Source organism: Balaenoptera ricei, chromosome 16, assembly GCF_028023285.1.
Source record: "Balaenoptera ricei isolate mBalRic1 chromosome 16, mBalRic1.hap2, whole genome shotgun sequence".
Taxonomy (NCBI): domain Eukaryota; kingdom Metazoa; phylum Chordata; class Mammalia; order Artiodactyla; family Balaenopteridae; genus Balaenoptera; species Balaenoptera ricei.
The window spans coordinates 11,953,559-11,980,055 of record NC_082654.1 but is presented as its reverse complement, the minus strand read 5'-3'; the positions used below and the strand labels follow the sequence as shown (position 1 = coordinate 11,980,055).

At 50.5% G+C, this 26,497-nt stretch overlaps 1 protein-coding gene across 2 annotated transcripts in view; it reads left to right on the top strand.

Moving 5' to 3' along the window:
• Nucleotides 1–26,497, top strand: part of GRK5 (G protein-coupled receptor kinase 5) — a 216,236-nt gene that overhangs the window by 137,951 nt on the left and 51,788 nt on the right. The window contains exons 3-4 of one of the 2 annotated variants that reach the window (XM_059900611.1): nt 16,130–16,189; nt 17,395–17,507. In XM_059900611.1, the coding sequence (XP_059756594.1) occupies nt 16,130–16,189; nt 17,395–17,507 (173 nt within the window). The remainder of the gene's footprint in view (nt 1–16,129; nt 16,190–17,394; nt 17,508–26,497) is intronic. The other variant, XM_059900610.1, reaches the window with a different exon arrangement.

Genomic DNA, 26,497 nt, shown 5'->3' with positions numbered 1-26,497 from the left:
TTTGAGATTTGGGTACCTTAATTCCACCAGGGAAACAGTTCTCTATTTGCTTAAGTCCAAGGGCTGCTAGAGGACCATGGGACCCTTGGAGCCTTATTACAGCACCGTGGGTCATGCCAAGGGAGGTCGGGTGGGTACATCGCATTTGAAGGGACACCTCGGCCTCCCTCTCAGTGGCAAAGGAACATCTGAAACTGCCTGATTTAGTAGATGAGGTTCAGGTGGGTGAACATCAGTTCCACAATTAATCCCTCATTGGCTGTGTGTGCTCAGCTCTCCCCTGGTTGGGCAGTGAAGGGGGTGGGTTTGGGGAATTGGCAGGAATCTCCAGTGACTGCTGCTTATAATAATGTTGGATAGACAGTATTGATACTTACTGAGGGCCTTCCACCTGACAGGCACTGCACTAATAAGCACCTTGGTTGATCCGTACCTATGAGGTAGGTCGTATTGTTATTATCTCTATATTAGGTCCAAGAAAGTGAGTCTCAGAAAAGCTCATACAGCTACTGTGTGGTTGGATCAAGCAGAGTATAGGTTCGGCTGCTGTAACAAAGACCCACCTGAATGCTGGTTTAAACAAGGTAGAAGCTTATTTCTCTCTCATGGAACAGTGCTTGGGTAGGGGTTTGGGGCTGCTGTGGAAGTTCTATCTTTGTGGCTATTTAGTTCCCAGTCTCTTCTGTCCTTAGGTTGTTGCCTGCATCTACATGGTCCAAGATGGCACCCCACATGTCTACATTCTAGTCTACGGGAAGGGGGACATGCCCTTTCTCCTAAAGACATAACCCAGATAACTTGGACCTTTTTGCTCATGTTCTATTGGCCAAAACTTGGTCATATAGCCACACCTAGCTGCAAAGGTTGTTGGGAAATGTAATCTTTCTTTTTTTTTTTATTTTTTTTCTTCTAATTAATTAATTTTTATTTATTTATTTTTGGCTGTGTTGGGTCTTCGTTTCCGTGCGAGGGCTTTCTCTAGTTGCGGCGAGCGGGGGCCACTCCTCATCGCGGTGCGCGGGCCTCTCAGTGTCGCGGCCTCTCTTGTTACGGAGCACAAGCTCCAGACGCGCAGGCTCAGTAGTTGTGGCTCACGGGCCTAGTTGCTCCGCGGCATGTGAGATCCTCGCAGACCAGGGCTTGAACCCGTGTCCCCTGCATTGGCAGGCAGATTCTCAACCACTGCGCCACCAGGGAAGCCCTGTAGTCTTTCTTTTGGGTGGCCATGTGCCCGGCTAAAAGTGGGAGATCTATTACAACAGAAAACACGATGAATGGACATTGGATGACTGGGATGAGTCTAGGTGGTGTACAGAGTTCATGTTCCTTACCTGTCCACCACCTGTCATCCCCGAGGAGTTCAAGGTCAGCTCCAAGGCAAGGAGCCCAGAGCTGGACCGTCAGCTCCTTGGGTGCTTATGGTGGTGGGTGTTTCTGCCGATTCCTTGATCCTCTGGGCGAGCACAGCGCAGGGCAACAAGTAGGTGCTCAGTAAATCAATCTTAAAGGGAGAGCAGTAGAGAGGGACCTGACCTACCAGATCCAGCCCCAGCTAAATATGATGAGCACATCTGGATGTGAATTATAAGGGGGCTGGAAACTGCAGTGACCAACTGCCAGGAGGCAGCTGGGCCTAGAAGGATTCCCTTGCAGGGTGGAGCTCCCAGCTGCTTTGGTTGGGACCACAGAGAGGTTCAGGGTATCCTGTTGGCTGCCCTGGCTTAACCCCAACTTTGAAGACATCTATGAGCTGTGCTTCCAGACTGGAAATTCGACTCCATGCCCGCTTTGGGAGGAACTGGCCGCTTTGAGTGGCTTCTCCCCTAGCGGTGGTCTCTTGGGCTGTGCCCTGTACATTCCTGATTCTTTTCTGGCCACACGGAGGTCTGGGTTTGTCAGCTGCTGGCCCCTGGTTTGCGAGGAAGGGTCTCTGCCTCTCTCCGTCTGTGCTCCAGCTGCCCGCTCGAACTGGCCCTGACTCAGCTAGAACAGCCTCTCAGAACCCAGGCCCCGGTCCGAAGTCCTTGGAGGGCTTTCTGAGACGACACACTGAATGTGAGGAGCTGAGAGCTCTCCGGTTCCCGTTATTAGTTACACCTTCTGAACAGAGCTTCTCTCCACGCAGGTGCTCAGAAGGGAAAATCAGTGAGCATCCGAGGTTCCAGGGTGGGATTTTTCAATCATTTGAACCTTGTTCTTGGCAAGGAATGATTGAAAACGAACAGCCATTATAGGTTACATTCTTAGACCATTTAGAAACAGAGGTTTCACCACAGTGGTATTCTTTGATCATCCCAATGGTTTTTTGGTCTTTTTCGCAGTTCTCTTTCTTGTGCTGAGTAACTGAAGAGGATACCGATTAGTCTCGGCATCAGTTAAATATCTGTCAAAACGTCTGTTCAGAGCCTGGCAGTCAGAGGGAAGAGAAGAAGTGTTCCCAGAGAGCGGTGTTCAGGCTGAGACGGAGCTTACGAGGTCTAGACAGTTATAAGATATGTGGAACTCTTAAAAAAGAAAGAAGGGAAGAAAGAAAAACATGTGTTTTGGCTTCTGCGTGCTTCTATTCTGTATTTGTATAGCTGAGAAAGCTTTCGTTTAAAATAAGTGGTATTTGGCAAGAAGTGTTACTGCCTGCTGACAAATTGATTGTGCTCTTTTACTGAGATGAAAATGCAGGAGGCATTTTGCTTTTTTTCCCTCTTGATGATTAAAAGCATCTACTTGGCTCCACGCAGAGATGGCCCCTGAAGATTTATATGAGACACCTGTGTTGTATCCACCACCAGCCTTCAGGCTGACAGAAGCAGCTACCCTGCATGGTGTTCAAAGTGCCAGGTCCTGGGAGGGAGTTTTGACAGGCTGGACCGGCAGTCTCTGTGCCAGACCTGGGTGGGACCCTAGGGTGAGGGTCTTTGAATTTTAATCAAGAACTTCCCCTCCCTGTTCACGCTGAGCCAGGGCCTTGGAGCAGCTGAGAGGCTAAGCAAGCCCTGCGGTGATGAACAAAACCAGACCTTCCCCTACCTGGGCCTCAGTTTCCCTGTCTGAGCAATGAGGGCATCACACTGGCTTTCCTTCGGGTTTTCTTCAGGGTCTGTGTCCCTGCTCCCTCCAGCACGCCCTTCCTCTGCCCTATGATTGCGTTGTAAAGAAGGAGGATGCCAGCGTTGGGAAGAGGCTCCCTTTCCCATGTGGCAGATCCATTCATTCACTTGACCCAGCCCAGGGACAAATTAGAATGTAGCCAACAGCTAGCAAGTTGATGAGATAGGTCGTTAATCCATTCATTCATTCATACTTGTGCACTCAAATATTACTGTGCCAGCTCTATGCCAGGCTCTGAATGGGGAGCTGGGCGTGCAGGGAACAAGGCAGCCTGGGCCCTGCCTGCTCCAGGTGGGGGTCCAGTCCTGTCTGGATTCCCCTCCTGTTGGCTTAAGGACTTGCCTCTATGTCAGTCCTAGCACAGGAATGTGCTGTGAAGTGCAGTTCTAACAGCCTATTTAAAGCCAAGCATTTACTTTTGGACACCCAGGACTTTAAGATTTCTACCTTCAAAGAGCAGGGGATTTGTTTTGACAAAGGAAGTGTAAACAGGATTCTAGTGAATAATATTTCTCATGGCTGCTCCTGCTTTAATCAATTGTATATTTATTGGTGATCTCATAAGTGTCCAGACTGTCCCAGGCTCTGCCGGGGATGTAGAGAATTTACAGCTCAACTGGGGATGGATGGATGTGTGTGTGTGTGTTTGTGTGTGTGAGTGAGTGAGCGTGAAGGCCAACTCAGAGGACAGTGGCCGAGGGAATGACACAGCACGAACGTTACTTGATCACAGGTGTGGTGCTGGCCGCAGAGCTGAAGGAGCTCCAGGGAGGGGGCGTTCCGGAGGAGGAGGGGAGAGAAGGGTATGCTACGTCATTCTCCTTTGCTGGCCCGGCTGGCGGAGCGTAGCTGTCCGGCTGATAGCCAGCCCCTGAGCTGCCACGGTTTTCCCAGGCCTTAGTCTCTGGAGGCTGAGCCCTGGACACAGTATGCAGAGCAGTACTGGGCCCGTGGGAATGGAATGACAGGTCATGGGTGCGTCCAGGATACCAGGGTGCCTCTCTCCCCCTTGGACCCCCGGAGTCTGCCAAATGATGCCACTGGTGTGACGCCATCCACCTTTCAGGGTCCCAGTTCCCCGCCTGCTGCTGCTGCGGATTCCCTAGAAGCTAAGAAATGCAGAAGATCTGTTCTCTTTTCAGGAAGAGCTGAGTTCAGATCTCATCTCCACCTCTTGCTAGCTCTGGGACCTTATGCTAATTCCTTCTCAGTGCCTCATTTTTTGACATCTGAAAAATAGGCTGATAACAGCATCTATTTCGTAGATGCAAGAGAAAAAGCATGTGAAGTGTGTCGCGTGGTGCCTGGTATACAGCAGGCGCCCCATTCTTGTTAACTGCTATCGTTCAGTTATTATTATGACACATCAGGTGGCGAAGTCGGAAGGTCACCGTCTGATCCAAAAGTCGTGTCTTTCTGAAAACTAGCTTAGCTAAACTCTATGAAAATTCATGTCTAAAATCCTGACCCACCCTGGGCTGTAACTCAGCTAAGTGAAGTCTGAATTGAGGCTCTGCCTCTCTCTGTTGGTTTCTGCTGAAGCAACACGCCTCTCCCCTGTTTCTCATCTGCAGCCTGGGTACCGGGTGAACTGTGCTCCTGGGAATATGTTCGTCTCTTCCCGACTCTGGCCCCTCTTGGGTCTGGGGCTAAGCTAAGCAAAGGTGGCTTGAAGGAAGCAGTTGGCATGGTGTCATATTTCATTACCAGAGACCTGGATCGGGTACCAGTGGGCCAAGCCCCCCTTACGCTGTTCCTTGGGGAAGCAGAGTGCAGGTGTATCACACGGCTGGTCTTGTAGGAGCTGTGACGGGGCAGCTGGCGGAACTGGACGTGTATCTGAGAGAGGCCTCCAGGAGCACAGAATAACTGCCACCAAATATTTGCCCTCTCTGTCTGAGGAATAAGGACTAAGGGGCGGGTATTACAGAAAGACAGGTTTGGTCTCAAAATAAGAATGACTTTTAACATGGTGCTGATAAAGAGTACTGGACACCTTGTAGGTGAAGTGCTTACTGTCCCCGGAAGGGCACAAGTTAAGGTTGGCTAAGCCACTAATGGGGATCATATCCAGAGGATGGCGGGGTGGGGGGGTGTCTTTGGAACCTGAGACATCAGGACTTTGGGGAGACCATCAGTTGCTTCCACCTTCCCAGGCATTCACTTCTTAAGCCGCTTTTGGCCAGCACAGCCGTGAGCCTCGCTAGGCCCTGGCCACTGGCCCAGGAAGAAGCAGGACTGCCTCTGCGTGGAGGTTGCTGTTTGCCTTGGCCCCTGCTTGCCCAGCCACTTCCTGGCCCTGCCCTCCTGTGGCTTTTGCTTCATTAGCTCAGAGCGCCAGGTAAAGCCAGGCCCCGGGGCCCTGGATGGCACAGTGGGCACAGCCTCCGAAGCTGCAGAGCCTGCACGCCTCCCTGCTCTCCTCCCGGACAGGCTAGGGCAGCCCACAGTAAGGGTGCGTCAGGCGCCGTCATCCAGGCTTAAGCTGGAAAAACACTCGAGGAAGACTGACGCCTAGAGAGCGGGGGTCACGGCCCCGGGGTCCCGCAGCAAACCGCAGGGCTGCAGTGGAAGCCGGGGACCCGGCTCACAGAGCAGCGCGCTCCCCGGGGAGGAGGATTTCCCTCGGGAAACGCTGCTGTTAAGCTCCAGCTCGCTCTGCTCCCGCTCTGGCCACAGCGCAGGTGCAGGAGGGGCCGCAGCCGGGTGGCCTTAACGACCTCAGCAGTCGTGAACCCTGCTTGGGGCTCTGATGCTGGGGAAAGGCCGTGCCCTCTGGTATCTCCATCCCCACCAGACTCCTGCCTGTGGACGCACCCAACTGGGAGGCGGGGACATTTACGCTCCCCTAGTTCATCAGCTCCATTTTGTAAAAGGGGAAACCGAGGTCCAGAGAGCAGAATGATGGGTCTGAAGTCGTACAGGGGTCAGAGGAGAAGCTGGAGGCAGAGTCCAGCCCCCTGGCCCCAGCCCCATGGCCCTGGCTGAGCTTTCTGGAAGACAGTGAGTCAGGCAGGGCCTGTGTTCAGGCCCGCCTCGCTTCTGGGGGCGAGGCCCACCACAGCTGCAGCAGACGGCCTGGCCCAGCCTCGCCTCGGCCTGGGCACCCAGAGCCCTGCAAGCCTCACGGGTTCTTTTGTTAACCTTAGATGGAAGCCCTGCTAGGGACAACTCTTCATCATCTAGTTTTTTCGGGGAGACCTTCATTTCTGGCAGATTAACCACTCGGTGGCGGGGGGAGGTGTCGAGGCGGTGTGGGCCTGGGATTTCTACTCCCCAACTTGGAGGCTTATGGCCTCCACTTCACACTGATTTGTTCATTTGTTTTGTTTTATCTTCATTTGTTTTACATATACACCTGCGCTCTTGCTTGGCCAGGCACTGTTCCAGATGCTGGGGATAAAATGATGAACTAGACCTTGGAATCTCCTGGGGAGCTTTAAACACTACTGACGCCATCTCCAGAAATTTGATACAGTTGGCCTGGGTGTGGCCTGCGTGTTTCAATTTCTAAAATTGCCTGTATCCACATGGAAATTTCTTTTCAAGGAGGAAAAAAGCTTGTAGAAAGGATGTGGCTCTAAGCGGATGGTTGTGAGCAGAGCCCGAGTGAAGGGAGGCCCCGGGTCTTTCACCATCCACCAGGCTTTCCCAGGTGCCAGCACCACAGTGGGCCCGGTCCCAGCTCCCGGAAGGCTCTGCCGCAGGCCCAGCAGGGTGAAACGGGGTTCTGAGCACCCGCCTGTGACCCAGGCCCTGCACCCCAAGGGGGACATGTCTGGCGGCCACAGCTCCTTTGCTTGCCAGGGCCTTCTTAATCTCAGTGATCCTACAGCCAGCTTTTTAGAATAGTTGTTTTCCCCTCATCTGTAAAGATTTAAAATCTTAAGAAATAGAAACCACCACAGGTCACACACATCAGCTGTCTCCTTTTTGCCTGGCATTTTCAAGAGCCTCCACTGCTGATGAACCAGGTGCCTTTTCTACAGATGCCTCGTGGCTCTCACCCTCCTCCTGTGCTCGTGTGGAAGGAATGCTTACAGTCACAGAGTGGGGACTTTCAGCCCGGGAGAGGGCTGAGAGCCCAGTGGTCTGGGCCTCTCACGTAGAGATGGCCGGTAGAAGAGCCAGGCCTGGAACCCAGGTCCCAGTTCTGTCCCCAGCTCTTCCACCATGCCGAGCAGCCCAGCCACTGCCACACAGTGTCCGTGCCTCCCTGGCCATTCCCTGGGTCCACCTCTACCACCCCACCCCTCCATTTACCCACCCGATTCTTCGTCCCATTCTCACTGCAAGGGAATATCTAAATTCTTCGCTTTTCTTGGTTGTGAGGATAAGAGAGAGGTCACTGCCTGACTCTGGGGCCCCATCACTGCCCAGAGGGCCCCGTGGTGACAGCAGAGGCTTGACATCCTTTCCAGCTCAGCCCCCAGGCTGTTCCTAGGCTCCAGGTATCTCCTGGGCTTTGACTGCACCCAGTGGATTCAGGGCAGAGACCTGAACCCTCACAGAGAGGTGGGGCTCATTTGGGCGGCTGCATGGGTCCCCCGACAGGTACACTTCCACCCACCCCTCTTCCTTTCACAGATCCACAGACCAGACCCTCCTTTCCTCCCCCTTCCCCACCCCCGTCCCCACTTCCCCCACCTGGCAGCCCAGGCCCAAACACCCTACAGCTCAGTGGTTTTTACATGTGACTTGTCCAGGTGTCACTAACCTTTATAAGACTCAGCCTTAATAGTTTTGATCCTACAGAGACACGTGACAAGTACAAGACATTCAGTAAAACTCGAGAGCAGCAGGAGGGCAACAAAAAGCACAGGAAGATGGGGCTCGGTTTTGGTGTGTTTGTGTAATGTGCCATATGTCATTTTTATTCACATAAAAACATCTTTCTTGAAGCAATAGGAACCCACTCGGCTGTTGCTAACCAAATACCAAATGTTTCCTTTTTCCTCTCCTGCTCCTTCCAAGAGGGGGGCTGTGAAGAATTGCCGATATCCGTGATGCTATCTTGCCTTTCAGAGAGCCTTTTCCTCAGAGCAAACGCCCGGATGTTTCTTCCAGCTTTGGCAGGAATTTTTGAGAGAAAGCTGTTTTCAAATCCCTTTTCTGTCTCTGTCTTAGACCTGGAGTACGGCAAAGGGAGGGGCTCCAGGCCTCAGTCTAATCCTGTCTCCTCCAATCTGTTTTCCTCAGTTGCCTCAGGACCTATAAGCACCCCTGCCTCCAACGAGAAAAAACAACAAAACCTGGTATTTTGTTAAATAAGATAAAATGAAAGAAAAGAAAAGAAAGCTCCAGTTGGTAGAGAGATGGCTCCAGGAACCAGGAATCACTTTTGGATTAGCTCTCCCACCGCCCCCCCCTCCGTGGACAATAAACAAGGGCTCCCGTGTTAGCATTTCCATTTCCTCAGGAAGCTGCCTTTCTTGCTCCTACTTCTGAAATGGAATGTGCATTTTCATTGGCCCAAGTTCAAGGAGTGCCTAGGGGCAACAATGAAAAACCGGTCCCAAGCAGGTCTCCGTGGTCGGTGGTCGACACCCCCTCCCCCAGAGCCGTGACTTCTTGCTCCCCATCCTCTGGGGATTGCCGCCAGATGGGGAGGGAGGGGTAGGGAGGGAGGGGTGGCGACCTCCCTCACTTGGGTTTGTAGCCATGAGAGGAGCCGTGCTGTCCCCACTGCCTGAGTTCTGGCTTTCGGTTGGGAAAATCTGGTGACCCTCCAAGCATCCGCATACCAAAGGCTCTTAATTAAGAAAGTATGTTCCCATTTCATGTCACTCGAAAAGAATGAAAACAGTGACAGCATTTATTTATCTTCACTATCAATATCATTCCTGTTTCTAATTCCACTGGGGGTTATGAGTCTTGAAGGAACTGACTGTGGGTTGTGAGATTTTAACCCCAGCCATGTGCTGTGGGGATACATGTGTCTTCTCTCTGAGAGGGAGGCTCAGAGCGAGGAGGGGAAGGGCCACAGAGCCCTGGCCTCTGCCCTCCTGGAGCTCAGAGCCAATGGCTCTCTCCGGGAGGAGTGGCCTTTGCTTTGCGTTCTTTGGTGCTGATACAGTTGTCCCCCTTTCACTGGCTACATCCCATTTCCTTTCTGAATCTTCAGAGAAGTGAAAGCCACCACTTCTTGAGTCTTATAGAGGAGAGGTGATGTCCGAATGGCTACCATTTGTGAGGACCCACTATGTGCTGACACTGGCCTGGGCACTCATGTGTGTTGCTGATCCTCTGATTGGCCGTGTGATGCGTGAGGACCTGGGCCTCAGGTTAAGGGATGTGCCCAAGACTAGATAACATGTTAGTCCATTTGGGTTGCTGCAACAGAATACCACAGCCTGGGTGGATTTATAAATAACAGAAACTGGGGCTTCCCTGGTGGCGCAGTGGTTAAGCGTCCACCTGCCAATGCAGGGGACATGGGTTCGAGCCCTGATCCAGGAAGATCCCACATGCCGCGGAGCAACTAAGCCCATGCACCACAACTACTGAGCCTGCGCTCTAGAGCCCACGAGCAACAACTACTGAGCCTATGTGCCACAACTACTGAAGCCCATGTACCTAGGGCCTGTGCTCCGCAGCAAGAGAAGCCACCACAATGAGAAGCCCATGCACCACAACAAAGAGTAGCCCCCACTCACCACAACTAGAGAAAGCCCATGCACAGCAACGAAGACCCAACGCAGCCAAAAATAAATAAATTTATTTTTTAAAAAATAACAGAAATTTATTTCTCACAGTTCTGGAGGCTGAAAGTCCAGGTGCCACTTCATAAACGACCATCTTCTCTCTGTGTCCTCACATGGCAGAAAGGGCAAGGGAGCTCTCTGGGGCCTCTTCTAAAAGGGCACTAATCCCATTCACAAGGGCTCCACCCTCATGACCTAATCACTTCCCAGGCCTCACCTCCTAATACCATCACAATGGGCATTAGGTTTCTATGTATGAATTTGTGGGGGGACACATTTAGTGTATAGCAGGTGTCCTTCACAATGGTCCTGAGGTGTGGGTACTGTCAATGGCTTATTACAAGAACAGGCTAAGAGACAAGAGGAAGCTCTTGGCAAACACCCAAACATCACAAGGTGGTGGTAAGGACAGGGCCCCTTGTCTTGTTGTGCCCTCTGTTGGTTGACAACTTGTTAAGTGTCATGCCCGACCTTTAAGGTAGGCTTGGCTGTGCCTAAAAACTTCAGGACATGTTTGTTGCAAAAATGCATATGTTGGCATGCTTTGCACATGTATTCTCAGGCAGTTACCTTCATTACCAAGTAAATTTACTCGCCAACCCCTCAGATAACACTGTGCTGATTCGTGTCCCCTTGTGCCTCACCTCCTATCCCCAAGCAAGCTATCACTTCTGTCCATTTTCTTTAAGCCGTTCTCTCTTTTTTTTTTTTAAATTGAAGTATAACTGATTTACAATATTACGTTAGTTTCAGGTATACAGCAAAGTGACTCAGTTACATATATTTTTTCAGATTATATTCCATTATAGGTTATTACAAGCTATTGAATATAATTCCCTGTGCTCTACAGTACATCCTTGTGCTGATCTATTTTATGTGTGGTAGTTTGTATCTGTTAATCCCATACTCCTAATTTGTCCCTCCCTCTCTCCCTCTCCCCTTTGGTAACCATAAATTTGTTTCCTATTGTTAACGAGTCCAAGCTCGCTCTGCTCACCGCACGACAGGCCAATGAATCAGAGACGAGGTGCTGAGACAAGGAATACGACTTTATTCAGAAAGCCGACAGGCCAAGAAGATGGCAGACTAGGGTCTCCGATAAACCATCTTCTCAGGGTTTGCATGCCAGTTTCTTTTATAGCACAGAGAGGGGGAGGAGACGGGGTAGGAAAGTAAAAAGGCCATAAGTTTTGCAAATATCCCCTGGAATGGCCAGCCTGGGGGTGGGGGAGGGGGTGGGGGTGGGGGAGGGGTTGTGTTAATTTCTTCTTTCTTGCAGCCATCCACAGGTGGGCGGGGTCAGATTGTCTCCCTGTGAGCTGAACAGAGGCACTTTGGTTTAACATTTCAGGCAGAGGGGCAGGGTTCCCTGAGGCAGGCCATTATGTATGATTATAATAACAAAAGCAACGGAAAGCAAAGGTTAAAGTCAAAGAAACAGATCAGACATGGAGTCCGATTTAGCTCTTCCCTGTTACACTATGTCTGTGAATCTGTTTCTGTTTTGTATATAGATTCATTTGTATTATTTTTTAGAGTCCACATACAAGTGATATCATACAGTATTTGTCTTTCTGTCTGACTTACTTCACTACGTATAATATTCTCTAGGTCCATCCACGTTGCTGCAAGTGGCAATATTTCATTGTGTTTTATAAGCCATTCTCTTTTTTAAAAATTACTGTGGTAAGAACATTTAACATGCAATCTACCCTCTTAATAAATTTTTAAGTGCACAATACAGTGTTGTTAACTACAGACACAGTGTTGTACAGCAGATGTCTAGAACTTAATCATCTTGCATAACTGAAACTCTATATCCATTGGACAGTAGCTCCCCATTTCCCCCTCCCCCAATCCCTGGCAACCACTGTTTTACTGTTTCTATGAGTTTGACTATTTTATTTAAACATTTTTTTCTTTTTTTTTTTTTTTGGCCACAACACGCGGCTTGTGGGATATTCCCCGACCAGAGATTAAACCCATGCCACCGCAGTGAAAGGCCGGAATCCTGACCACTAGGCTACCAGGGAAGCCCAAGTTTGACTCTTTTAGATACCTCATAAAGGCGGCATCATGCAGAATTTGCCCTTCTGTGACAGGCTTATTTCAATTAGCATAGTGTCATCAAGACTAACCCATGTTGTCACGTGACATGGGTTCCTTCCTTTTCAAGACTGAATAATATTCCACTGTATGTATATACCACATTTTAAAAATCCATTCATTGGTCGATGGACATTTACGTTTGTTTCCACATCTTAGCTGTTATGAATAGTGTCGCAGTGAACATGGGAGTACAAATACCTCTTTGAAATACTGATCTTAATTCTTTTGGATAAATACCCAGCAGTGGAATTGCTGGATCATATTAATTTTTTGAGGAACCTCCATACACTTGAAGCCGTTCTTGAAGCCTCCCTGCAGTGGTCACAGATCTAGCCCTGAATTCTTGCCCTAACACACTTGTCCCAGGCTTGTCCCTGCCCTGTGGCTTCTCCCTGCCCCTCCCCCCAGCCTCTGGCCCTATTTCTCTGGCTTTGACCTTCTCCTCCTTCCCCAGCACTCAGCCTCTTCCCTGCTGACAATTCGCATTGACTTTGGTGCGCCCATCACTCCCATTCCCATGCTCCAGCGAGCCCTCCCCTGGGCACCTCCCCTGAAACCCATCCAAACCAGGAGAGCAGTGTGTGTGCCCCTGCAGCCGGGGCCGGGGCACTTCCGGCAGCCCTGCGTGTGCAGCTTTGTTTGTGGCTGCCCAGCCCTGTCTGTGAGTGTGCCTCCCTCCTGCCTGGGCTGGTAAGCAAACTGCTGGGACAAAGACAAAGCCTGCGGAGCCTGTCTCCTTTAAGGGGTGCTCCCCACACCCCACTGCGACAGGGCCTGGAATGAAGTGCCCAGAAGGGGCTCAGCCAGTGTCTGTGAACTTGCTAAGGGAACGTCGGTTCTGTCTGAGGCATGGCAGGAGTTCGGTGTGCCGTGGGAAGGAGTGGCAGTCCTGTCTTCCTGGGCCAGCCGTGGGGGTGCTTGGGAGGCGTCAAGCCCTCGAAGAAGCAAACGACATGGGGTTTCCTTAAAGCCAATTCAGTTTGGCTTCTCACCAAAGCAGGATCCCAACCACAGGGGCTGCGCCCTCCCTGCCTAAAGACCAGGGCTTGAACCATAGGTGGGAATGGCTCCCAAGCCAGCGACCTCCTCCGTAAATGTCTCAGGCTCGTGGCTCCCACCCCATTTTTGTCCACCTTCCCATGCACTGCACTTGAATCATTTGTGCTCTAAAATCATTGATGCCTCAGTGGGACAGTGAATCCATTCCAGTCTCCTTGGACTTGGAGTCCAGCCCTTTCCTGTCTGAGCCCAGCTGCCTTTCCAGCACATCTGCCCCCCATCCTCCTGGGTGCTGGTGGGCCCTAGCCTTCCCTGGGGCAGTCTGCCCCTCGATCCAGGGCACTATAAGTTCAGAGCTTATAATGGGCTTTCTGGACCCCCTTTTCCATCACCTTCCTCTGGACATGCTTCAGTTTTGTGTCCACCAGACCAATGTTCCTGCAACCGAGGTCAAATGTCACATCACAAAGACCACACCCCTATTCTTGGTCTCAGCTGACCGCCAGCTGTTAACTCCAAGCCTGTTTCTGGATCGTTAACCTGCCAATGGGTATGAGGTGTGTCTCCTCCCACCCACTCATCCACCCCCCCCCCCAGGTGTTCAATTCAATAAGAGAGTCTGAAAATTGAAGGAACCTTCTAGTATCAAAAAGCAAGAGACCTTGGAAGAGAGTTTGTTGAATGAATGAAGGAACCAAAAGAATAAGGCTAGAATGATTAGATGATTGGTGAATACTTTGGGGGCAGGGAGCCTGATGCCCCTCATATCTTACGTAACGACAGACTCTTTCTGGCTTGGAAGGAAAGATCAAAGAAGGACGTGGCCAAAAGCAGGATTTTCACATTCAGAAGAGCTGGTGTGTATGTTTGTGTGTAGACCGTGCATGTGTGCCTGTATACACAGCATCCCAGGGGCCTCCCAGCCTGAGAGAGAGATTCAGAGACAGGGAGGACCCTGCCCCTCTGTGCTGGGTACTCCTCCCCACTAACCCAAACAGGACACCCTTGGGAGAAGGGCTGCGGGCGGGGCCCTTCCAAGCTGTATTTCTACAGCATGGCTGGCTTCCGTAGAAACCGACTAGAAAGGACCCGCTCTGAAGATGCATTACAGAGCAACTTGTGCTTTCAACTTCAGTGTCCTCTGACTTTCTCGAAGTGACCTGCCCCTCGGACTTGCCCTTGACGCATTAAGAACTTTGATCTGCGCCTCTTCCGGTCACCTTGATCAAATCCCAAATGCACATTCTTCCTTCTGTGGCCTCGTTCTCCATTTCTAAAGGAATTGCAGACTTCGCACTTTGATTTTAGTGGTGGTGGTGCTTCCGCAGAGGATAAGCCCATTTATCTTTATTTAAAGCTGAGAAAACATCCAAATAGATGATTACTGATCCTCTTCTTTCTTCCTGGGCTTCCAAGGCATGGCTTTCTTGCCTGGGATCCTCTGTACAGCTGGGAGAGGCACGGAACGGAGGTGCTGACAGCTTGTGTTGGAATCACATGGTGTTTACTGTGCTGTGAGTTTATAACGGCTTTGTTTCCATACTGACAGCACACGCCATATGGAGAGAAAAAATCCTGTCAGATGAACCCTTGAGGAATCACAATATGGTACATGAAATCTCATAATTGCTTTTGGAAATGGGGGAGGGCCCCTTGCTCAAGTCACATAAGCAATGTGGCGCTCTCTGCCATAATTGAATAAAACGGGAGTTTCACACAAGGTAATTTCCTTTGTTCTGCGTTTGTGCTGGGGAAGCTCAGCTGACTGGGGAAGGACGGGGAAGTTTGTTTTCCTCTCCTTGGGGGATCAGGCTGAGTGGGAGGTGGTGAGAACGCAGGCTGTGTCTGTAGGGCATCGTGCTAACAGGTGCAGGCTCCTGGCTCCCTCCAACCCAGACTCCCTCCTGTGGCTGATGATAACTTGACATTTTATTACTGTCACTTGGGATCTTGTCTGCTCACCCCCCACACACACCCCCTTTCCAACAGAATCCAAGATCGCTGAGGGCTGGGACCATGTCCCATTCCCCCCACTCCCGACCCCCACCAATCCTGGCACACGATGAGGTGAGTTAAATGTTTGTTGGAGTGGCTATTCCTGAACCATCTGTGCATGGAAAGGTAAGCTGAGTTAAGGCAATAGTTCAAGGCTAGTTTCAGCCCCCAAACCAGTTGAGGAGGGGGCCAAGGGGAGACTTGCAAGGTGGCTCATCCACTTGACCAAAGTATCCTCTCAAGAGAGAATGAGAAATTTGTGAGTGCCTTCTGATACAAGGTGTACTTAGAACTGGTGGATTCCTACAAAAACCATTCTTGCCCTCAAGCAGTTTACCTGTGAAAGGAGAAATGGGCTATAAAACTCTCCAGCCCCAGTCAGTTGTTCTTTCAGTTGCAAGAGACAAAAACCCAACACCGACTGGCTTAAGCAAAGACAGATGGCTAAAGGTGCAGGCGCTGGGCGGGCCTCAGTAAGCTGCCTTTCGGGGACTCCTGTGATATTCACAGCTCCAGGCTTCTCTTCCTCACTCAGCTGTCCTTCCCTTGCGCTGGCTTCATTCTCCATGGGCTCTCGCTGGTGGGAAAGACAGTTGTGGCAACTCTTGGCTGACCAGTCCTAAGGCCTTGTCATCCCAGAGAGGAACAAGTGTCTTTTCTGGAAGTTCTACCAAAAACCCTGGAAGGACTCCAAGGCCCCCTGGGTCACATGCCCTGAACCGATCATTGTGACCATGAAACAGAGGGCTCTGATTGGCCAGGACTGAGTCACGTGCCCATCCCTGAGGCTTGGGAGGAGTTGCTCCCTTAGGACCCTATGATGGTATTTTACAGACTAACAGAGAGGAGGTTTCCCCAAAGGAAGGGAGATGGAACAGACCAAAACCCCCACTTCCACAATGATAACAGATGGTGTTTATTAAGCGATTCCTTTGTGCCAGGCTCTCACTGCTCCTAAGAGATAGTACGATGACTGTTCCCAGTTTACAGATGAGGAAACTGAGGGATAAAGTGTCAGGTCAGTTGCCCTGGGGCACACAGGCAGTGAGTAGTGAGGCTGGGATCTGAACCTGGGTTTAGCTGCAGAGCCCTTGCTCACCGCCACCACCCTCCCTACAAGTAATGGCTGTACCTCCTGTGGATAACCTCTTTGGGTATGAAAATGAGTGGGCGTGATGGTTCTGTTCCTGTCTCCTTGTTGTTTTCCATATCTCCAGGGGGCGGTTCCTGGCTCCTCCTCTACAGTTGGCAAGGACACAGTCATTCCATCCTCCCAGGTAGCTCTTCTAACTGAGGTCTACCTCACCCTCTTCCTGGTTTCCCCACGAAGTCACCTGAGTTTTCCTGGTGCAGCCACAAAATCAAAGGACTAATTTTCAGTGCTCTGGAGGGTCTGAGGCAACAAGTCTCAGCCAGACCTTTGAGCATCTTTCTGCCCAGAGAAAGCCTCTTGCAGAGTCATTGCAGGAAGAACAAGAAGGGACCCTCCCATCTTACGTCCAACATGCATCTTCATTTTCGAGAGGAAGACTAAGGCCCAGAGAGGGCAAGTGTGTTGCTTGAAGTCACACAGCAAGTCACTGGCTAGAACCCTGGTCTCTAGGCTTCTGTGCTTTGAGTCTTGCACTGTATTTCCTCTTCAGAACTCTCTTGGCTACTGAGTGGCTGAGGTCTGGTCACATCCTGTCTCTGTGCCTCTAGCTCCTCAGCTGGAAAATACAGGGTTTTCATAGTTTGAAGCATTCTAAGACTGGGCTTTGCTCCAGTTGGGCAAATATGAAATTTTGTTTACTGTATTCATTAGAATATTTGAATTACAAGTCATTTTAAAGTTTTTTCAAATTGCCCTAAATAATGCTCATAAATAAGCTTTTCAGATGTGGTTTGGGCTGCAGGCATAGTGTGATCCAGAGATTCATAACTTCACCAGAGCACCTACTCGTAATTTTCCCAGCTCTGACCTCCTCTGTATGTCAACCTTATCCTCACAGCAGCTTGTTTTGCAGTATCAAGAACACTGCAGCAGACCCTGGCCTCACACCCATGCACCCCAGCACCAGAGGAAGAGGGAGTACCTTGGCTTAGTGTGCGCAGGCAACGTCTGTGGTTCACGCTGATTTTCCTGGCTTGGGTTACATGCCCACCGCACGTATCCAGTCACTGTAACCGAGGAATGTGACATGCTGATCAGGCAGTCAGGGGCAGAGTGATAGATAGTCCCCAGAACTGCTAACATCTCCGTACAGAAATCAGGACATTGGAAAGGGAGTGGGCTGGGGAGTAGAGGCAAGGTCATAACTGGCCCCTCTTTCTACACTGACCTTGACTCTTCTGAGTCCGCTGAGCCTGGAGGTGGATAAAGGGTCCCGAGAGTTTGCCAATCACCTTGCTCCATCTATCTGAGGCAAGAACCCAGGTGTGGGTTGATGGCTCTGTCTGGCCCTTTCTGAGTCTCACCATATTCTTCTTTTCTTATCTCTAGACAGAGATTACTGCAGTTTATGTGACAAGCAGCCAGTTGGGAGGCTGCTTTTCCGGCAGTTCTGCGAAACCAGACCTGGGCTGGACTCTTACATTCAGTTCCTGGACTCAGTGGTAAGTCCCTTCACTGGGGGGAGAGCCCTTTGGTCCTTTGTGATCAGCGATCGTTTTTGTCCAGAGGAAAAGATAGACCACATGGCTTACGTGGATAAAGAATAAACTTGTTGCTTAAGAAACTGCCAGTGCAGACTTTGAGAATGCAGACTTGTCTCCAGGTCATCACCTGCTACATGACCGTGGGGGGCCACCTCCCACTCTGGGCCTCGGTTGCTGCTGCTTTAACACGAGGTTCTGTCAGTTCTCTGATTCTGGGAGCCTGGGTTATTGTGCAGTAGTACCTAGGAAGTTGGGTGGTTTTCCCAACACCCCAAGGTGTTGGATTCCCAGGCACCTTCTTCCAGCTGAGAACCCGTTTTCTAAAATTCTAAAGCTTGTGTTTCTTTGTGTGCTTGTTTACTGTCTGCTTCCCCACTAGAATGCAAGCTCCCTGAGGCCAGGGCCCTGGGCTTCCATTTCATCTCTGCCTGGCATTGTGCCCAGCCCATATAGGCATTCAGTAAACGTTTGTGGGAGGAACATGTGTTGGCCATTTCAAGGCAATCTGACAGCTGCTGGCTGCGCTGGCTGCTGGCATACACAGCTGTGACTGACGCCATGGGGACTTCCTTCAGATGTGCTGGTCATTCATTGGTTTAACAAATGCTATATTACTCACCCATAAAAAAGAATGAAATAATGCCATTTGCAGCAACATGGATGGACCTAGAGATGATCATACTAAGTGAAGTAGGTCAGAGAAAGATAAATATCATATGATATCACTTATATGTGGGATGTAAAAAAAAATACAGATGAACTTATTTACAAAACAAAAATAGACTCGCAGACATAGAAAACAAACTTAAGGTTACCGAAGTAGAAAGGGAAGGGAAGGGATAAATTGGGAATTTGGGATTAACAGATACACAGTACTATATATAAAACAGATAAACAACAAAGACCTACTGTATAGCACAGGGAACTATATTTAATATCTTATAGTGGAAAAGAATCTGAAAAAGAATATGTGTGCGTATATATAACTGAATCACTTTGCTATATACCTGAAACATAAATCGCCTATACTTCAATTTAAAAAAAAAAAAACAAAAAACAAATGCTGATTGATCTGTGTGGGCTTTTAGGACAGGATGTAGGAACACACAGGAGTCCCTCAACACTTGCTTGGGAGGACAGGGCACCTCAACCTGGCCTGCTGCCCTTTGGGTGTCTATCCAAGGAAGGTGGGCAAGGAGTGGGGAGGTGAAAGGTGAATCATGGTCAGTCATGAAAGGAATGGGGTCATTTGGGCCCCCCTTTCCAAGGCAGGGGGCCAAGGTGCTGTTGTTTCCTAGAGGCCCTAATGCCATCATTGGCTGCAGCCATCCTGACCTCTGGCTTGGTGTCAGGGACAGCCCTATGGGGCCCAACTTTCTGTGTCTGCTTCAGGGTCTCAAGGTGGATCTCTAGACCCACTGGCCAAACTGTCCCCTGAACTTCTCCACCAGAAGTCACATGGGCCCCTTGAAGTCAACACATCCTTAACAAACTCAGCACCCTCCCCTAGCTCCCCAGGGCTACCAGCCCTGACATGTTCCCTATTCCAGTGACCAGCACTCCTCCATCACCCACCCCCGAAATATTTGCATTGTTCTTGACCCCTCCCTCTCGTCATTCCGCACCCAGCCCCATCAAGGACCATGTGCCTGGCCCCTTGACTTCTCCTAGCCCAGTTCCCTTCCCTCTACAACCTCTCTCCTGGTCTCCATGCAGGCTCTCGCATGACGCGTACAAGTGATTACCATAGTTCTCAACCTCAGCCAAGCAGTAGAAACACCTGGGGAGCCTTAAAAAAAATACCAATGCCTGAGCTGAAGCCCAGACTCATTAATTTCAATCTCTGGGGATGGGGCCTGGTGTTTTCATAACTTTTTATTATGGAAAATTTCAAACTATAAAAAGTAAAAGTCTACAGAATAGCATAATGAGCCCCCATGCACCCTTCACCCTGCTTCAACAATTATGGATTCAAGGCCAACCTTGTTTCACCCACATCCTCCCCTCCGGCGCATTTTGCAGCTGATCTCACTTATGTCATTTTATCTGTGAACATGTCAGCATGTATATCTAAATGATGAGTGCTCTTCAACCAAAAAACCACAATACCATTATCACAGCTAAAAAAAATAATTCTTTGCTATCATCACATAATCAACGTTAATAATCAAATATCATCAGTGTTCAAATTTCTGATTTTCTCATGCTTTTTGTGAATGCATGTCCTAACAGTTTATAACCATCTCCAAGAGCATCCCATAGTCTGAATGTTGTGTTCTCACCCCCATGTGTCGTTTAATAAGTTCCTCTGTATTTCTTGTAAATTGCTCATTGAATCTAGAAACTTGGTCAGATTCAGTTTCAATCTGGTGGTGGTAGGGGACTGACTTCATAAATGGTTTCAGGCTCTTCTGGTAGGGGACTTTTTTTTTTTTTTTAATATTTATTTATTTTATTTTTGGCTGTTTCGGGTCTTAGCTGCGGCACACGGGATCCTTCATTGTGGCGTGTGGGCTCCTCGTTGCGGTGCGCTGGCTTCTCTCTAGTTGCGGCACGCGGGCTTAGTTGCCTCACCGCATGTGGGATCTTAGTTCCCAGACCAGGGATCCAACCCGTGTCCCCTGCATTGGAAGATGGATTCTTAACCACTGCGCCACCAGGGAAGTCCCTGCTAGGGGACTTATAATATTTGGTGTCTGTTTGAGATGGCAGCAGCCATTGATATTCAATACCCAAATCTATTGATTAATTAGGGGTTGTGACATGGCGACATTCTGTCATTCCTTCTTCATTTGCTAACTGGGAAACGCTTCCTTCCAATTTCTGTTTGGTTACCCAATGGTAAAGTTCATATAGGAATTGCTTGATTCTTTCCCCATGTTTATGTTTTCAAAGTACCAAATTGGTTCACTAGCATCCTCCAATGATAAACATGGGGCATTTTGATGCATTGGTGCTCCGTGGTTTCATTGTTGGTCTGTGGGAGCCCTTCAGGTTGGCTTCTGGGCACTTGAGAGGACCCCAGTGGTCACTGGCAGCTTCCTTGCTGTCTGGTGTGATGCAGTGTTCTGGGCTCATCTTGTATGTTTCCTGCCCTCCACCTAGAGTTCGTCATTTCTCCAAGGAGCCCTGGTTCCTTTTACTGGGCAGTGGTACTTAGAGACTACAGTTTGGCACTAGGGGTGCTCATTACCTCCCACTGGATTGGCCACTGTTTGTAGCAGACATTGGCAGTTTTCACATCTCCCAGGACTGTACTGTGTGTATGTCCAGGGTTGGGAAACACTGACATCCAGAACAAAGTCCAAGTTCAGAGGCTGACCTACTAGACCTTCCACCAGCAGGCCCCTGCCCACCCTTTCATCCTTGGCCTTCACGGGGTCTTTCTCGAGCCCTGCATTCTGGCCCCCATCTGTTTCTGGTGGCTTTGACTGGCCAGGCTGGTTAAAGCCTCTCAGCCCTGACTCCCTCCCTCTCACTACTCGAGATGCCTCCCAGGCCCCCTCTGCCTGGTGAATGCCAGCTCATCCCCCTGCACTCTGCTCTCAGAAGCCTCCCCCATCCGCCCTCTCTCCCCATGTGCCCTCTGCTCCAGGCCTCGACACACACCTGAGCCTCATTACTGCGCGGTGCTGGCAGAATGGTGCTTCGGGGGGGTGCAGGCCCCTGAGACAGACCTTGAGGCAATGCTGGCGCCACCTCAGCTGCCAGGGAGACCGTGGGCAGGTGCTTGACCCCTGTGTGCCCCATGTCTCATCTGTAAGCGGGGCCGTAGTTGTACCTGATGGTGGTGGACGTGTTGAGGAGAGACTGAATGAGTTCACGCCACTCAGGGCAGTGTCCGGCATGTCACAGACGCCTGATGAATGTAGCCAGTAGGGCTCTATTTGTGTGCCTTTCTCCTCCACTAACTGGAAGTCTCTGGGTGGCACAGACATCGCTCATCATCTCTGAATCCTCACAACACTGAACCTGACAGGTGATCAATGCTCAGGACTCACTGGGAGCTGGTGTCCATGGCTGGAGTGGAGGGAGCTAGGGCAGAGGGGTCTAGGAGAGGTGACAAGCATCCAAGACCTTGTGCCATTAAAGAACTCTGACTTTGAGTGAAGCAGGGGAGCCACTGGAGGGTTTTGAGCAGAGCAATGCCATGGTCTGATTTAGGTTTTTAAAGGATCCGTCTGGCTCCTGTGTTGGGAAAAGGCTATGGGGGGCAAGGGTCAGAGTGGGGAGCTCTGATGGGTGAGAGCGGGTAGTTGCTCAAGCCAGGGTGGAAGCAGCCGGCCGTGGTGACAAGTGGTAGGATTGGGGACATGTTTTGAACCAGAGCTCACAGTATTCTCTGATGCCCTGGGGGTGAGAGAGAAGAGTTGGCGGTGACTTCAAAGTGTTGACCTGAACCAGTGGAAGGATGGAATGAGGGTAAGGCTGTGGGAGGTTTGTTTGGGGGGAGGTCAGGATCTTCATCTGGGGCACACTCAGCTTCCGATGTCTACCAGACGGCCCAGTGGAGATGTCCATGCGGAGGTGGGTGTCAGAATCCGGAGTTTGTGAGAATGGTCTGGGCTGGAAATAGCAAATTGGGAGTTGTCAACACAGAGCTGGTACTTAGAGCCATGGGCTGGATGAGCTCACCAAGGAGATGAACGTGGATGCAGGAGCTGAGGACCAAAGTCTGAGCCCCGGACAAAGGCTCCTCCCCATTTGGAAAAGATGAGGCATCGGCAGCTTTGGGACCTGTCTGGAGAGTTGATGAGGCAGAGCAGGGCAAGGCTAAACCCAGGAGCCAGTGGAATTTTCCAGCCACGTGTCTTATTAGACGTTTATAGTCAGTTTGAGAAGAAGAAGGAAAAAAAATCCAGTGGATGCCTATTTTCATTCTGGTCTTGCAGACGTTCTCTTTTGCTGGGCCTGTACCAAGATCTCTCTTTTGGAAAGGAAATGTGAGTCTGGCTCCCTGTGTTGACGCGTCAAATGCTCCTTACGTATGTATGCCTTAACGCCGCCGCCCCTCACGAGAGGCTCACCCCATCCCCTGGCGTTTTTGTCTGCATCTCTGGGAATTAGCAAGGCCTTTCATCGCCCATCCTGACGTGTCAAATGAACAGCCTTTGGAACACCGCTTTTACGCATGAAGACTTTACTGAGTTTTCCAGGGCTGGCGCAATGCTCGTCTGAAATACCTTTTTTCTTCCATCCTGACTGGAACTCCGAGGAGGGAGGAGGTGGCGGCATCCTTGGTGTTGCACGCCGCTCCAGCGCCCCTGGCTCAGTCAGAGCCATACACGCCGTTCCCACCTCTGTGTTGAATTTCTACCAAGTGGAGTTTTTTTAAAACTAACCCATCTTCGTCGGCTCTGACGTAGCCCCCAGGAAAGGCTGCTCCCCTGCATAGTCCTAAAGACTGAGATTCTCGAGTCAAGCAGAAGACATCGGCTGTTTTAAAATGGGGCCTGGGTGATTTGGGGGCAGCAGAACTGTTTGTGCATCATTCATCAGACTGCAGGGGCAATTCGGCCCTTAGTCTTGGTTGTCGAGCAGCTTCTGGGAGCCTGAGAAGGACTCCCCCATTGCCCTCCCCTCCAGGGAAATGGAGTCAGTGACCCAAGTCAAGGCCTTGAGTAGATTTGGCTTCTGGAGGGCCAAGAAGATTTGCCTAGCTGGTCAGGGGATTGGAAGGGCTTCCAGGCTCACGTCAACCTCCACAGGCCAATAGGGTCTGGCCATGGACCTCTTAAAGACTGATGTACTTCTTCTCTAAGTTGTTTTCTGGGAGCCTTGATGGCATCTCAGCTCATCTGAAACCCTCCCGTCCCCAAGCATGGGTGCAACTTAAAGTTTTCAGGTCTCTTCTCTTTGGGATTAGGGGAGGTTTGGCAGATACTCAACCAGATTTACTCAACACACATTTATGAGATGTCTCCAATGTGTCACACTCTGTTCTAGCAGTTGGAAACTATAGAGTGAGCAGGAGAAGTAAGTTCCTGCCCTCACGGAGCTTGCTTTCTGATTAAACGCAAGATTGAAAAAAGAAAGAAAGAGCATTTTTTAATGAACTAAGAGATACTAGCTCTAAGTTCAGACACCTGTCAAGTATTCATTATCTATTGCTGGGTAAGAAATTACCTAAAACTTAACAGCTTGAAGCAACAATAAACATTTATCATCTCATAGTTTCTATGGGTCAAGGATTTGGAAGTGGTTAACTGAGGTGCTACTGGCTTATGGTCTCTCTAAAGGTTACATCAAGATATTGGCTGGGGCTGCAGTCACCTGAAGGCTTGATCTGTTTCCAGGCTTGCACACATGGCTGGCAGGTTGGTGCTGGATGTTGGCTGCAGGCCTCAGCTGTCTTCCATGTGAGCCTCTCCATCGACTGCTTGAGTGTCCTCACAACATGGCTGGCTTTCCCCAGAGCAGGTGATCCAAGAGAGCATGGTAGAAGCTGCAATGCCTTTTATAACCTGGTCTCAGAGGTTCCATACCGCCATATCCCTGATACTGTAGTGGTTACACGGGTTAGCCCTATTCAGTATGGAAAGAGCCTTCTCAAGAACATGAATAGCAGGATATGAGGATTATTAAAGTGTGCATTTTGGAGACTGGCGACTACAAATATGACTACAAATGGACTACAAATGGAATCTTATATCAGGAAATGCTAAAAGTCACTCTAGCCCAGAACTATGGCACGTGAAATTAGTGGGCTATCACCTGGTTTCAGATATGTCTGGTTATCCTGGAATTTTGTTGTAAAATGAATTGAAATGCCTCACCAGCAGAACTAAATATTCTGCTTCTCTTATTTTTGAATCATACCCAGTATTTATTTTTGTCTTTCTATCACTGCTGTGATCTCCCAAAAGAGAGAGGGTGGAGGGTGGTAATCATTCTTCAGGTGGACATAAAGACCCTCAGAGCAGTTGGTAAAGCCTGGGAGCAGGGTCATCTTGAAAAAGTACCACTTATAAAGTAGGTTCATATACTGGACATCTGTGGGATTGTCCAGTCTCCTGGGTGTCCCACCTGTACTCCCAAACAACATGGCTCTCGCCATGTTCTTAATGATGTCACCTGAAAACCACAGCTGATTGGAGCAGGGATGAGTCTGTGAGCCAGTGCAGGTCATTGAGTCCTTTCTCTGGGGTTTATAGGGGAAGGGGGAAGGGGAAGTCCTTCTCTGGTAGAGGAGGCTTAGCATAAAAAACCTGGCTGCCATGTTTCCTACCACTGGAGCAAGCCAGGCAGCACTGAGGGAGAATGAGGCCAAAACACACACACACACCCTGGTGAGAGTGGGTTCCAGAAGTGCTCATGTCTCTGGTTCCTGGTGCTCTGGGCCAGGCTGCATTTCCATTTTCCCCACAATTTTGTTGTTCAACCCATCCTTGGATTCCAGGAGCCCAGAGATTACGGTTTTGCCTGAATTAGGCTAGGTTGGGATTCTTTTCACTTAGAATTGAAAGAATAACAGGGAGAGTCACAGACCTTTGCACGGTGGCCTTGTGAGTGCTGGAGGGAGTGAGGACAGAGAAATAATTCCAGGGGCTGGAGGAGGAGGAGGAGTAGCTAGGCGGTGCGGGGGTGGCAGAGAGCCACTCAGGGCAGAGGCTCTCTGAATGATGGGCAGACAGCAGGTGAGAGCACAGCCCCTCTGTGCTCTCTGACAGCGGCTGGTAAATCTGTCACCTCCCCCCAACCCCTGCCCCAAGAGAGGGTCAGCACCCTTTCCTCCTAACTTCTTTTCTGAGTTTGCCTCCGCCAAGATGTGTCTCTCAAGCTGGTGGCCGTGGTGCCGCCACCTTGGGGTCACTCCTACCATTCTGTCTGTACCCCGCATGGCCAGGGGTCCTCTCCTCCCTCCCTTCTTTCTCTGGGCCCATCCCATTGAAACCTGGGCCATGGAATCCCTTCCTGACCCAGGCCCGAGGGCTCCTCACATGGCAGCCAGAGACCAGAGAACACTCTGTCTGCCCAGGTGGGCACAGGCTGTGGAGCTGACCAGGCCCATCTGATCCTGGGGCCCCGGGGGGACACCCCCATCTGCAGTGCTTCTTCATTCTAGCTGGGGGGCTGGGAGGGGGCAGGCGATGCCAGCCATCTGAAGGATTGTTCAGGCATCAGTGAGGGGCCTGGCCGGAGATGGATGGCTCGCTCATGTGTGAATGAAGTAGAGTTTAATGGAGGACAGTTGACAGAGTGCTGGGCAGAGCAGGGAAAGCAGTCCTGGCCGATGTACACACCTGCAGCTCTGCAGGGACAGGGGAGGGGCCGATACAGGAAGGAGTGGGAGAAGGCAGCTGCAGGAGCTGGGTCTTCAGAAGTGGGTCCAGGAACCTGGCGCCCAGGTGGGGAGGGAGCCCGCAGGGAACTCCCCGCCCTCACTGTCACCTGCCCCGCAGCAGGGTGGGGAGTGACTCCAGAGGGGCAAACGGAGACCCCCACCCCCATGGTCGGGCACCAGCAAGACGCTGAGGCCAAGGTGGGAGGAGCCGGGTGTTTCTCCAGAAAGAGCCCCGGGGAGCAGCCCTGCCAGCCGGGCGTGTCACTTGTCCCTGCCGTGAGGACTCTGGAAAAGCTGACCACATCGGTAATTACAGAAGCCGGAGGTGGCGAGACCTCAGAACCTCTCTGACTTCATCTTCCTGCCAGGGCAGGAGAAGGGCTCCTGGGAGGAGGAGGTGACATCTCAAGTTGGTCAGAGGCCGAGAGGAATTCAGCTCAGACTCTGCTCTGTAAACCAGTGCCGGCTTCTGTGAAAACGTGGCAGGGCCCCTTGTACCGGTTTGCAGTCTTCATGTTTTTAAAAACTCATCTGAGGGAAATGTGTTTTAATAGAGGACATATTTTTATTAGCATTTTCTGAGATGGATGATGCAATTAGAGCCAGCCAAGAGAATGAAATATTAGGTTTATAAACTAGGATGTACACAGATGTTTATACTCTT